This window comes from Hyla sarda, chromosome 1 (assembly GCF_029499605.1).
Source record: "Hyla sarda isolate aHylSar1 chromosome 1, aHylSar1.hap1, whole genome shotgun sequence".
Classification (NCBI taxonomy): Eukaryota; Metazoa; Chordata; class Amphibia; order Anura; family Hylidae; genus Hyla; species Hyla sarda.
In genome coordinates this window covers 247,113,775-247,126,467 of record NC_079189.1, presented here as the reverse complement: position 1 = coordinate 247,126,467, position 12,693 = coordinate 247,113,775, and the positions used below count along the sequence as shown (strand labels likewise).

The 12,693-nt window shown below is 43.0% G+C and overlaps 1 protein-coding gene across 3 annotated transcripts in view; it reads left to right on the top strand.

Annotated features, from left to right (window-relative positions):
- The window catches only part of PDE4C (phosphodiesterase 4C), a 934,858-nt gene that overhangs the window by 679,859 nt on the left and 242,306 nt on the right, over positions 1-12,693 (top strand). Inside the window, exon 1 of one of the 3 annotated variants that reach the window (XM_056570200.1) lies at positions 3,228-3,290. The exons of the other annotated variants lie outside the window; for them this stretch is intronic. Within the exon in view, the coding sequence (XP_056426175.1) occupies positions 3,271-3,290 (20 nt within the window). The 5' untranslated portion in view covers positions 3,228-3,270. Of the gene's footprint in view, positions 1-3,227; positions 3,291-12,693 lie in introns of those variants that run through there. 3 annotated transcript variants of the gene reach the window in all.

The following is a 12,693-nucleotide window of genomic DNA, read 5'->3' as shown; positions in this document are numbered from 1 at the left end:
ACTGCCCTAGGTGAATACTTTAGGGGGTGTAGTTTCGAAAAGGGGGTCATTTTTTGGGGGTGCAGAATTGTTCTGGCAGCTAGAATGCTTTGCAAGATGAAGTATGGCCTATAATTTGTATAATGATATCCTGAAAGCCAAATGGCCCACCATGTGGCCATGCAACCAGATATGGCGCAAAGCGGGGTACTCCCTAACATGAAACAAGCAGCATAATAAAATTTTTGGTACATTTTATTTCAGAAGCCATTTTTAAAAAATACAAATGATGCATATGTGAAGAAAGAAAAAGCTATTTAAAATATTTTACACTGACTTATGCTAATACCATTAACACAAAAAGGCCTCAAAGAAAGCACTTCTAACCCAAGTGAATACTTTAGGGGGTGTAGTTTAAAAAAAAAAACAGGGGTCACTTATGGGGGTGCAGTATGGATCTACCAGCTCCAATCCTCTGCAGGCATGGAGTGGGACCTATCATTTTTATAATGATGTCCTGAAATTCAAAATGGGGTTCCTTTCCTTCTGGTACCACCATGTAGCAAAGCAAATAAATATGGCTTAAGCGGTGGCATTGCCAAACACAGGACGAACAGCGTTTTAAAATATGGGGGGCATTCTTTCTTTTGAGACGCAATGTACAAAAAATATGTCCCCCAAATGATGCATTTGTGGGGGAAAAATAATTAAATTTTTTTCCCACTTAACCATTAACACCACATAAAAAAGGACTCAAAGTACTTACTTTTGGTTTAGGCGAATAATTTAGGGGGTGTAGTTTCTAAAATTGGGGTCACTTGTGGGGGTTCTGTATGGTTCTGGCAACTAAAACTCTTTGCGGCCTATAATCCTTTCAGCCTAAAATGGTGCCCTGAAAGCCAAATGGTGCTCCTCACCTTCTGGGTCCTGCCTTGCAGCTAAGGAACCAAATATGGCCTAAGTGGAGGTATTTCCAAACACGGGACGAGCAGCTCAAAAAAATATAGGGTACATTTGCTCCTTTTTAGACGCAATGGGGGGTATTTATCAATTTTGTCTGTTGACAGTTTCTTTTTACCCTTTTTTTTTCACTTTGGTTTTTGTTGACATGCGCCAAATTTATCATTTGTGCACGCTGTTAGTAATTTTGCCGCAAATGTTGAAATCAGCTGTTCACAGCGCCTTTTACACAGAACTTAACACCACAGGGGACAGCGTATTTTACCCTGTAGAGCAGCCATTTCGGAGTCCCTCCTGCATTATATCAGCAAGCGACATGTGGGGTTTATAGCCACCATGTGAAATGGATTTTATTTTTAACTTGAGTGTTTTTTTTTTCCTGAACCTGTGTGGCCATGTCCAATGCTGGCTCAACAGAGGGTGAAGGTCCCTCAGAGACAACTATGTCGCAGGATAGTATTGCGCAGCCCCGGAGGTGTCGCAGCTTTCACAAAAAAAATGTTTATGTATTTTGACGCCTTTACATTTTCTGACATTGCTATGTGTGTTTTCCACATACAAAATTTCTTGGCGGTGAATTGCGCCAAGAAAAGCCTATAGGCGCAAAATTGCGCCGAAGATAGATTGGCGCAAATGATGAATTACTGACCAAAGTAAATATCACACACAGGACCGTGTGATTTTGAGAAAGTTTAAAAAATTTTGACACAAAAAGACTCTGCGCCAAAGAAATGCGCCAAAGTTACAGCAAAAAAACATATAAATCCTTTGATAAATACCCCCCAATGTACACAAAATATGTCCCACAAATAAAGCATTTGTGGGGGAAAAAGCACATTTTGAATTTTAAGCCATGACTTTGTAATAATTCCTGCCAAAAAACTATGGTGTTAAAATACTCACTGTACCCCCTAATGATGACCTTAAGGGGTCTAGTTTTTAAAGTGGGGTCATTTAGGGGGGTTCCTATGTCCTACCACCTCTAAGTTTCTGCAAATCTTGCATAACACATCAAAAATAGACGTTTCAAATTTTCAAAATTTCAAGTGAAATTGTTAGGCTTCTAATTTGTTTACAATGTTAATAAAAAAAATGCTTGTAGGCAGACCTACAGAATAAATATAATGTATCTTTTTAATGGAAAAATGCACTGCCTAGAAACGGAAGCCCGCAAAAGTTACAAAATAACAAATTTTCTCAATTTAGCCCCACATATAATTTGGTTTCCCTGTCGATTTTTTGGTAAAATGATTGAGGTCATTACAAAGTACAGTACAATTGGTGGCACAAAAAACAAGTCCTCATATGGGTCTGTAAAATAGCATTTAGTAAAACATCACCCACTGGTAAGAATCCTGTGCTATTAAGCTAAGAGCTCTTCAATTTCAGAACACAAATAAACCAACTAACACTGTATGGTGGAGCAAAGCACAGCATACATACGTTTTTTAGAGAGGTTAGAGACAAAGAAGTTAATTGCAGGTAGGGCCAAAAATAAACATTTTTGCACACTTTTGTCCACCTGTTACACTTTTCTGCCAATCTCTCCCTAGCATTTTTGTACACGATGTGAATTATGTCCACTTCCATTTCTATACATACAAAGAAGAGTTGCAGCACTCAAGTTCAGATGAAAGATAGGATTATTTTATTCCATCCAAAATCCATTTCTACTTATCCCCCTTGACACTCAGCAGTCACATGGCAGGCTCCCTCTAGATTACTATCTACATACCTTGTTTTACGATGTATTTTAACACCCCTGGCTATTGGTTTGCTACCACCATCCCTATCCTCATTTAGAGGAGCATGTCAGTTTGCCATACTTTTTGCAGTTTTTTTTAAAGTTTTATCCTGATTCTGACAACTCCCATTTACTATAGATGATCCCCAACATTATGTTGGCTAGCTATTAAGACAGCAGCCAGGGATGCAGCAAGAGGAATGAAGAAGTACATGTCGCCCCTAAAAATTTATAAATAAAAACATTTATGTAATGGGCCTTCCTGGCTAACGAAGGGGGTAGTGATTTTTTTTTTTTTTTTTGCACTATTTTGGGAAAAAAGAAAATGATGCACTAAACAGCAAGTTATAAGCATTCTGTTCCTAAATCTTCTCAGCTTTCTGATTTTCTCATTCAACCACTAGATGGCCAGCCAACACCACATCATAAATGATGTGTGACAGGCAGTTTTTTTTTAAATCTTGTAAACTCTATTTAAAGATCAAAATGATTAGGAATAAAAAAAAGAGTCATGCAACCCATGCTGAAAATGGGAATCAGAAGTCTATGATCATTTAAAAGCATGAAGATGCAGGCCACATACTGTTATGCAGGTCACAAATCTCAGGTCAGTAATTTAGTGACAACATAATGTTCCCCTTTTCACTGAAATTGAAATCTCTGTTGATATTTAGCCTGCTGAGGACATTGGTAGGTCTTGTTATTAGTCTTTTATGTTATGGGATGAAAGGCAGGTTTGGTAGTGGGGTCTTTCATCCCCTTTATCCTCTTTCTGGGCCACTCCAGGTTTTCAGACCAGATCAGTATGGCTTTAGTGCACCAGCAGTGAGGGGTGGCCACTGGCATGGGATTCAGATCAGAAGCGGTGCCCCTTCCACCTACCCCACCCCTAAGAAGGCAAAATGAGTGTTGACGAGTACATGAATCCCTGCTCTAGTACTGTACCTCGTACACTGAGATCACATCATCACCCGCATTGTTCAGGGTAACCAGAGGAGAAAAATCCTGTGCCACTCAAGGAGAAGAAAGAAGAGGCGCCCATGGTGTCAGCGCTGGAGCAGAGAGAAGGTAAGTGGGATTTTTTATTTAAAGAAGGGGGGAATTACCTACCTACCTGCCTGCACACCTGTTGTCTAAACACCTACCTACTTTCCTGCACAGCTACCTGCACACCTCTTAATCTACCTACTTGCACCTATCTACCTGCGTACTTGCCTGCACACCTACCTACCTGCCTGCACTATCTACCTGAAATGTCTACCTACTTACTGGCACTATCTACCTACCTGCCTGCACACATAACTACCTACCTAACTGCATTACCTACCTACTTGCCTACACACAAAACTACCTGCCTACGTACTCACCTACCTACTTTCCTGCACACCTACCTACCTGCCTGCACTAACAATCTACCTACAAAAAAAATCTGTGCACCGGGCCTGCCTGTGTGAGTAGCCCGTTTGTTTTGGGACTGATGTGTTGGGTGGCTGTTAGTAAGTTTTGTCTGTATAGTTATAGGACAAGCAGGATTTATTTGTATTTATGTTGATGTTGAAGGCTGTATTTGCTTTGTGTCTGAAAAATAAAGACAGGAAAAGGCCTGTATAAATATTACTTCCATATCACTGTCTTCAACTGCTATCTTGCTGCTATTTGATTGATTCTACAGAACTCCTACAATACGTATTAAAATGCACGTAAGAAAAGGCTATCTTAAAAAAAAAAAAAAAAAGATTTTTGACTTGCCAACTCACAGATATCATACTTTATTTTATCATTTGTAATTACACACCACAAGCACACTAATATATACAGTAAAAAAAAAAATCCCCTGACCCTGAGAGATATTACCAAGCTATCCACCTGGCCAGAGTATTGGACTCGGTAAGGGAGCCATCTCATAAGTTGTGGGTGGAGATTGAAGATGTACTGTCTCCTCAGCCTCTGAGATCGCTAACACTGCCCCCTTGGCCTCTGAGATTGATATAAAAGCTCTCTGCCCATTGACTAGGGCAACTCTGGGGAGGTGGAAATGCTTTCTGACCCAACAGCAGGCCCAGCTCAACCTTGGACCTTTAATCCAATTTAGGGATGTTGTTGGTTGAGCTTCAGAATCTATTAAGCTTAGCTCCCCTGGGTCTCTGAGAGAGTCCCAACTACCCCAAATGAACCTATTAGATGTTGAGGGCTGTATTCTCCCTGAAGACCAACTGGGCTCAATCCTCAACATTTCCCCCTCCAGCTTCCTTGTGCTGTCTTCCTTGAAGCCCATAATTTTAGGCGTTGTGATACACAACACCTTTCAAAATCAACTAACTTGCTTTGGAGAAATCTTGTCTGTGGTACAACCCCCGACCAAATCCATATCCACCTTATACAAAAAGCTATCACTCATCGAATCCCAAGAGCCACTCCCATTCATTGCTAAATGGGAATCTGACCTGGGCCTCTCACTCACTCCCCCCCTAGTGGAACACAATATTCTTAAAGCCACACAATATCGTGTGCATACAAGAGAATGGTTACAAAATTTTGAGCCGTTGGTATACAACACCTCATATAACATCTCAATGCTCTCACTCGAACTCTGCATGGTGTTGGAGATGCCACGCCCATGTGGGTTCCTTTATACGCATATGGTGGGACTGTCCAGTGATCCATACTTGGTGGACAGACATATTCTCCCAATTGCAATGGCTCTCTGTACAATTACCAGAGGTTCAACACTGGGTAGCAAAAACAGATCAAATCTATCACTTCAAAGAAATCTCCCACTGGGAGTTGCGCGCCAGAGCACAGTTTCTCAGGGTCTGGTGGCCTTGAAGGGGGTTCAGGTGCTTTCAGTGACCTCATCCCCCTCATACCCACACTGTCTTACGCAAATACACATGTATTACTCGTAAACCTGACTCCTCTAGCTATCTGAAATATAGCCTATAGAGAGCTCTCTCATGTCTCTTATCTCAGCTGTCTTATCCACGTAACTGTCTGAATACCCACTTTAAAATGTTAAGTGATTTCTATATCTTTATCTGTTGCTAAGTTTAGTTGTTTACAATTTACCTGTTTGGAGCTACTGAAATATATTGTGCTGAATGTTTTCGGACGCTTAAAACTGTTCATTGACCTCTACTACTTATGCGTCCTGCGTGACGAACTCATACTAGCACAGTTTGTCTGTGTTTGTGTTATCTTTATTAAAAACTCAATAAAAATATTTGGGGAAAAAAACAAAAAACAATTTATCATAATACATGTGTTCAGTATCCAGGAGGCAATGCCAAACTGCATAGGTTCTGCTATATCACGTGCCTGCTGGCTTCTCTCCCCTTCCTACTATGTAAGATTGACATCAAGGTCTTGGTTGTTCCTTGGTTTTCCTAGTACCTGTTACTTGACTCCAATCTTAATCCACTGTTGATCAAATACTATTAGGCATCACTTCTCTTTGGCGGTTAGTTGGATCTGTCCTTTTTACCTTCTCTGCTCCTATGACTCACACCTAGTTCTGTATTGAAAAACTGGATAAATAAACTGAACAAAATCTGAAAGTGTACAGCCACCCTAAAAATAGTACTTATTGTAAGTGTTTCTTCTTTTTCTTCGTAGGTAAGTACCATGCATGATCTAGAAGATACAGTTGGTAAGTTGTTTTTGTCATGTTCCCATAAAATTTGTAAAGCTTGTAAAACAATAATAATAGGGTGACCTATTTGTTTCATTTAAATTTTTTTTTTTTTTTAAATTAAATTAAATTTATCATCCAAAAACACACTGGGAAATATTTGGCTATTTTCCCTGAGCTGGAATAGATTTCTAGCATAACTTACACCAATTTCCAGCATAAACTGTAGTACAAGCCTTGTTAAATTCACATTCTATTACTTGGTATTTTTGTGGATTTCTTTGTGTGATATTATTTCCATAACAAATTGTGTGATGCATAGTGATGTGATCATGTGATTCAATGATTGAATCTTTTAATCACATGATTTGTCATGTAAAAACATCACAATAAGGGCATGTTTACATGGACAAAAACCTTCAGTGACATGTCAATTTTATGTGGTTTTGCTTTGAGCTCTGTTTGAAATAAATAGGATATTAAATAAACCAATCTGAAAAACCACATAAAAAACACCACCCCCTGATTCCATGCTAATTTTGATGAGGACTTTTCAGTGTGGTTTTTGGCAGTGTGAACATGCCCTAAAGTTGGGTGGAAAAAACAAACAAAAATGCTAAAGACTGGCTGATGAAATGCCATGTCTAGAGCAGGCATTGTTTAACATTTGACAACTGGACGGCTGATCAGATATCTGACTTCACTTACTGTGAAGAGGTCATAAATGGTGTGACAGTTGTCATTTGCTTTGAACGTCATTTATTTTTGGACAACAGCCACAAGAAACACCCGAAATTTCGTAACTTGTGCTTTTACAGGTACAAACATCTACAAAATCACCTGTAATTTGAAGCTGCTTATTGTTATGTTAATTTTACATGTAATAGTGACAGTTTTGTTTGTGTCTGGTAATACTGGATTGTTTCAGACAATTTTTTTTTTTTATGTTGAAAACCAAATGGCCTAAAAGAAAGTGCCATATTTTGTCATATTTTGGAAAACTGTTTTTTTTTACATATCAACTGGCTCCAGAAAGTTAAACAGATTTGTAAATTACTTCTATTAAGAAATCTTAATCCTACCAGTATTTATCAGCTGCTGTATGCTACAGAGGAAGTTGTATAGTTCTTTTCTGTCTGACCACAGTGCTCTCTGCTGACACCTCTGTCCATTTTAGGATCCAGAGTAGGAGCAAATCCCCATAGCAATCCTATCATGCTCTGGACAGTTTCTGACACGGACAGTGGTGTCAGCAGAGAGTACTGTGGTCAGACAGAAAAGAACAACTCAGCTTCCTCTGTAGTATACAGCAGCTGATAAGTGCTGGAAGGATTGATTAACTTTCTGGAACCAGTTGATTTGAAAATAAAATTGATTTCCACCAGAGCACCCCTTTAAGCATGAAAATAAAAAATTCCACTAACCACAATGCCTTTACAACACAAAAAAAAACATAACACTAGGGGAATCTATTAAGCTACGTGGGGGAGGGGGACTATGTGGCTTGAGAGATTCATGTTTTCCCAAGGAATTTACTAATAAAAAGAGTACAAACAAGTTACTGTGCATCTGGACAATTAATACATGAGGAGAAGTCATGGGCGTATGACCCGGGGGGGAACACATCCCCCCAGAAAATCATGCAGGGGGACAGATCATGCCCGCAGACTTTGCTGTATTACCGTATTTATCGGGGTATACCACGCAACGGCCTATAACACGCACCCTCATTTTACCAAGGATATTTGGGTAAAAAATTTTTTTTACCGAAATATCCATGGTAAAATGAGGGTGCGTGTGTGTGCGTGTATACCCCGATACACCCCCAGGAAAGGCAGGGGGAGAGAGGCCGTCGCTGCCCGCTTCTCTCCCCCTGCCTTTCCTGGGGTCTAGAGCCATGCTGCCGGCCCTTCTATCCCCCTGGCTATCGGCGCCGCTGCCCGTTCTGTCCCCCTGACTATCAGTGCCGGCGCCCCATTGCCGGCGCCGATAGCAAGGGGGGAGAGAAGTGGCGCCGACAGCCAGGGGGAGAGAAGGGGCAGCGGCACCCATCGCATGACGTCAGTGCGCCGCGCCGTGCAGCGCATAGCAACGACGCAGGGGATGCACGCCGGAGGCCTGAAGCAGCGCGGACCCGACCCCGGCAACAGGTAAGTATGCCACCTGGGATGGGGGGAGGCAATGGGGCAGCGGCGCCGGCAATCGGTGCCGCTGCCCCTTCTCTCCCCCTGGCTGTCGGCGCCGCTTCTCTCCCCCTGGCTATCGGCGCCGGCAATGGGGCGCCGGCACCAATAGTAAGGGGGACAGAACGGGCAGCGGCGCCGATAGCCAGGGGGAGAGAAGGGCCGGCAGCAGGGCTCTAGACCCCAGGAAAGGCAGGGGGAGAGAAGCCGGCAGTGATGGCCTCTCTCCCCCTGCCTTTCCTGGGGGTGTATCGGCGTATAACACGCACATAGACTTTAGGCTAAAAATGTTAGCCTAAAAATTGCGTGTTATACGCCGATAAATACGGTATATGCTCCCTGGGTCAATTTAACCCATGGAGGTATCCGTAGCCGGTCACTCACCGCCGGAGCCTCTTTGAACTGCGTGTGCACAACAGTTCAAAGACGGCCGTGACCTCTGCCCCGACGCCGGCACCGATGACGCCACTCATCAGCGCCTGCACTGTGGAGAAGAGAGAATGCTGCCCAGCTCTTCTGGAGATCGCTGCGTGGGACTAGGTGAGTTTTTTTGTTACTTTATTTGTACTCTGGGGTGGGGAAGGCTAATGGTGTGGGGTGGAGACCGGAAACTATAGCACCTCTACAACATTCTACAAAAACTCGGAATGTGATGGCCACCACCAGCTACCGCTCATACCCGCTTGTTACTGGTCCTGCAATGTGGCTTTTGGTCACAATACACAGTGTTACTTCACACTTACTCTATTGGACCATTTTCACATAGACACGCTATTATGCAATTACTTCTGTGAATGTTTATTACTGCTTTTTATAATGCAGTCCAATTATATGTGAGTTAATGTCCTTTGTATGTTTAGTTCACAAATAGAGCAACGATAGAGATGGAGTGCACTTCATACAATCATAGATACTTAGTCTTTAGTGTTATTCAAAGTGCATATATAATTAGGTGGTACTGTTTCACATTTTGTGCAAACTGCGCATTATTAAACATAAGTTTCATAACTTTGCCTTGATGTCAGGATCCTTCTTGTATAATTGCACAAAGTCCTGTCTATTACATTGAAAAAGGAAACAAAAAAAGGACAAGGTGCGCTCCTAGTGCAATAGGTTTAAAACGGTAGGCCCCAAAGAAAGGTAATATGTGAGCTTACAAGATGGTGTTGTGCTGAGGGCACAACACCTGTCGCTCGAGACAATGAGGGTAACCGCTGCTCCGGATCCTTTCTGAGTGGCCACAGGTACTCAGCAGAGAAAGCAAAATTTTGGGATATGGAAGCCGTAAAATAAGGATATAGGGGGAGATTTATCAAAACCTGTGCAGAGGAAGAGTGGTGCAGTTGCCCATGGCAACCAATCAGCTCGCTTCTTTCATTTTTAAAGAGGCCTGTGAAAAATGAAAGAAGTGATCTGATTGGTTGCTATGGGCAACTGCACAACTTTTCCTCTACACAGGTTTTGATAAATCTCCCCCATAGTCCAGGCGCTGATCCTCACAATTAGATGGTGTCAAGAGTCAGGTGTAGGTAAAATCAAAGTTTCTTTAATGCAACATAAAAGTTTCAAGTCCTATGCTGGACTCTTCCTCAGGCATAACATACATCAAACAGGCAACATTTAAATACACTAGACAGGTAACTCCTACCGGGTCACAGGTTACATGGTGACGTCACACCTGTCCAAACATAATATTTTCTAAATTTCTAAAATAAGATTATTTAAGAGATAGGTAGAATATACTTTTAATTCACACCGTTCCTAATTAAAATGAGAGAGCTTGTTGTATTTTGCAGCGCTGGAGTACCCAAGTTCGGGGAACACCCTCGCTGCTTATCAGTGCTGTCAGCGCTGCTTGAGTGAGGCCGGTGTTTCGCAACCAGCGCATTACCCTGTCACAGAGGTAAACATCCGGGCGATGCGCTGTCAGGTTGTGAATGAACATTACTATAATTGGTAACGAGGCTGGTGACGTACGGCCGACACGCTACAAAATGTAAACAAACAGACCGTGACCGTGAGCTTATCAGGTGAGTTGTAGCCAATAGGTGTATATTGAACCAGATAGGGATGGGACTAATGCAAATAGATAGGAAGAACGCTCGTTGTGGGCGGTGGTTTGGGTTTCCTCATTTTTAATGGGATGCACCTATGTGATTAAAGGTGGATAATGCATATCAGCAGATAATACATTCTTAGCACAACTGTATGTATTGATCCATACCATGAGGATATATGAATTAAAGACTCACATTACAAAATTGTTTCAACAGTCTCATTGAGGCCTCTGGGTGCTACGGTGGACAACTTATACATCCAATAGAGCTCCTTTTTCTTCGACAACTCAAATCGGTTTGAGACATTGTCAGGTATATGGTCTATGGGAGTAACAGTGTACACGTGTCTTTGGTCTGGATGTTTCAAGGCACAATGTCTAGAGACCCCATGTAACATAAACTTATTTTTGACATTCTGTCTATGCTTATTCAGTCTGTTTCTCAGTGGTTGTATAGTCCGACCCACATATTGAAGGCCACACATACATTCAAGAAGATATATAACATAAGATGAATTGCAGGTCAATCTGTGTTTTAAGATGAATTTTTCTTTCGTGCTATTAGAACAGAACTCTGTCCTCTTGTTCTGTATCTCATTACAGCAGAGGTGGCAATTTTTTCTTCTGCCCAACTGCACCTCTGAAGTCCTCCTTGGTCTGCCATGGCTCGAACATCATTCTCCTACCCTTGACTGGTCCATCGGGGAGATCAAAAATTGGCGTCCTTCTTGTCACAAACGATGCCTCACATCTGCTCCCACTTGTCTAACTCCTGAGGTTCCACCCTTACCGGTCCCTCCCAAGGCTTACCAGGACTTTTCTGATATTTTCAGCAAAAAGCAAGCAGAGATCTTGCCTCCTCATAGCCCCCTTCCTGGTAACACTCTGCCCCGTGGCAAGCTTCACCCTCTGCCCCCCCTCCCCATTCCCACTTCTTCTGGAGTTTCTGCCCTAGATGAAGTAACCCAGGACTTCTCCATTATCTGGAAGGAGACTCAAGAGTCGCTCCCAATGGCCTCGTCTCGTATGAAGGGACAAGCAGATTAAAAGAGGGGGAGACCTAAGGGGGGGGGGTACTGTTACGCCGAGCGCTCCGGGTCCCTGCTCCTCCCCGGAGCGCTCGCAGCGTTCTCACCTCTGCAGCGCCACGGTCAGACCCGCTGACCGGGAGCGCTGCACGGACACTGCCGGTGGAGATGCGATTCGCATAGCGGGACGCGACCGTTCGCAGGTCGCATCCCAATCTACCCACCTGTCCCGTTCCCCGGCTGTCACGTCCTGGCGCGCGCGGCTCCGCTCTCTAGGGCGCGCGCGCTGGCTCTCTAAGATTTAAAGGGCCAGTGCACCACTAATTGGTGTCTGGCCCAATCAGTGTAATTAGCTTCCCTGCTCCATGCCTATAAAAACTCACTTCCCCTTCCTGTCCTGGCCGGATCTTGTTGCCTTGTGCCAGTGAAAGCGTTTTGTGTATGTTCCTAGCCTGTGTTCCAGACCTTCTGCTGTTGCCCCTGACTACGACCCTTGCTGCCTGCCCTGACCTTCTGCTACGTCCGACCTTGCTCTTGCCTTGTCCTTCTGTACCATGCCAGTCTCAGCAGTCAGTGAGGTTGAGCCGCTACCGGTGGACACGACCTGGTTGCTACCGCCGCAGCAAGACCATCCCGCTTTGCGGCGGGCTCTGGCGAATACCAGTAGCAACTTAGAACCGGTCCACCGCTACGGTCCACGCCAATTCCTCACTGACACAGAGGATCCACCACCAGCCTGCCGAATCCTGACAATATTGTTACATCCACAATATATCCATGTTAGCCCTGTAAAGTCTTTATAATGTGAGTATATTACCACGGTTACCATGCATTTGTATCCTCTCATATTGACACATCAGCATATCTGGAATGTACCCAAAGTAGCCCTGAAATGTTTCTTTTTACATCTTACTAGGTTTTATATATCAAAAAGCACTAAGACAATAATATAAATGCAAAAGTGTACAAACTTTATTAAGGTGTTTATAAAAAGACACAAACAATCTTAAAAACCTTTAAAATGGGAACAGGTACAGGTGGACAAACAGGCATCTCAACTTGGCATATAGGAAAAGAAGACAGTGAGGGACAACCACAGTAAACCTGTCCTGCCA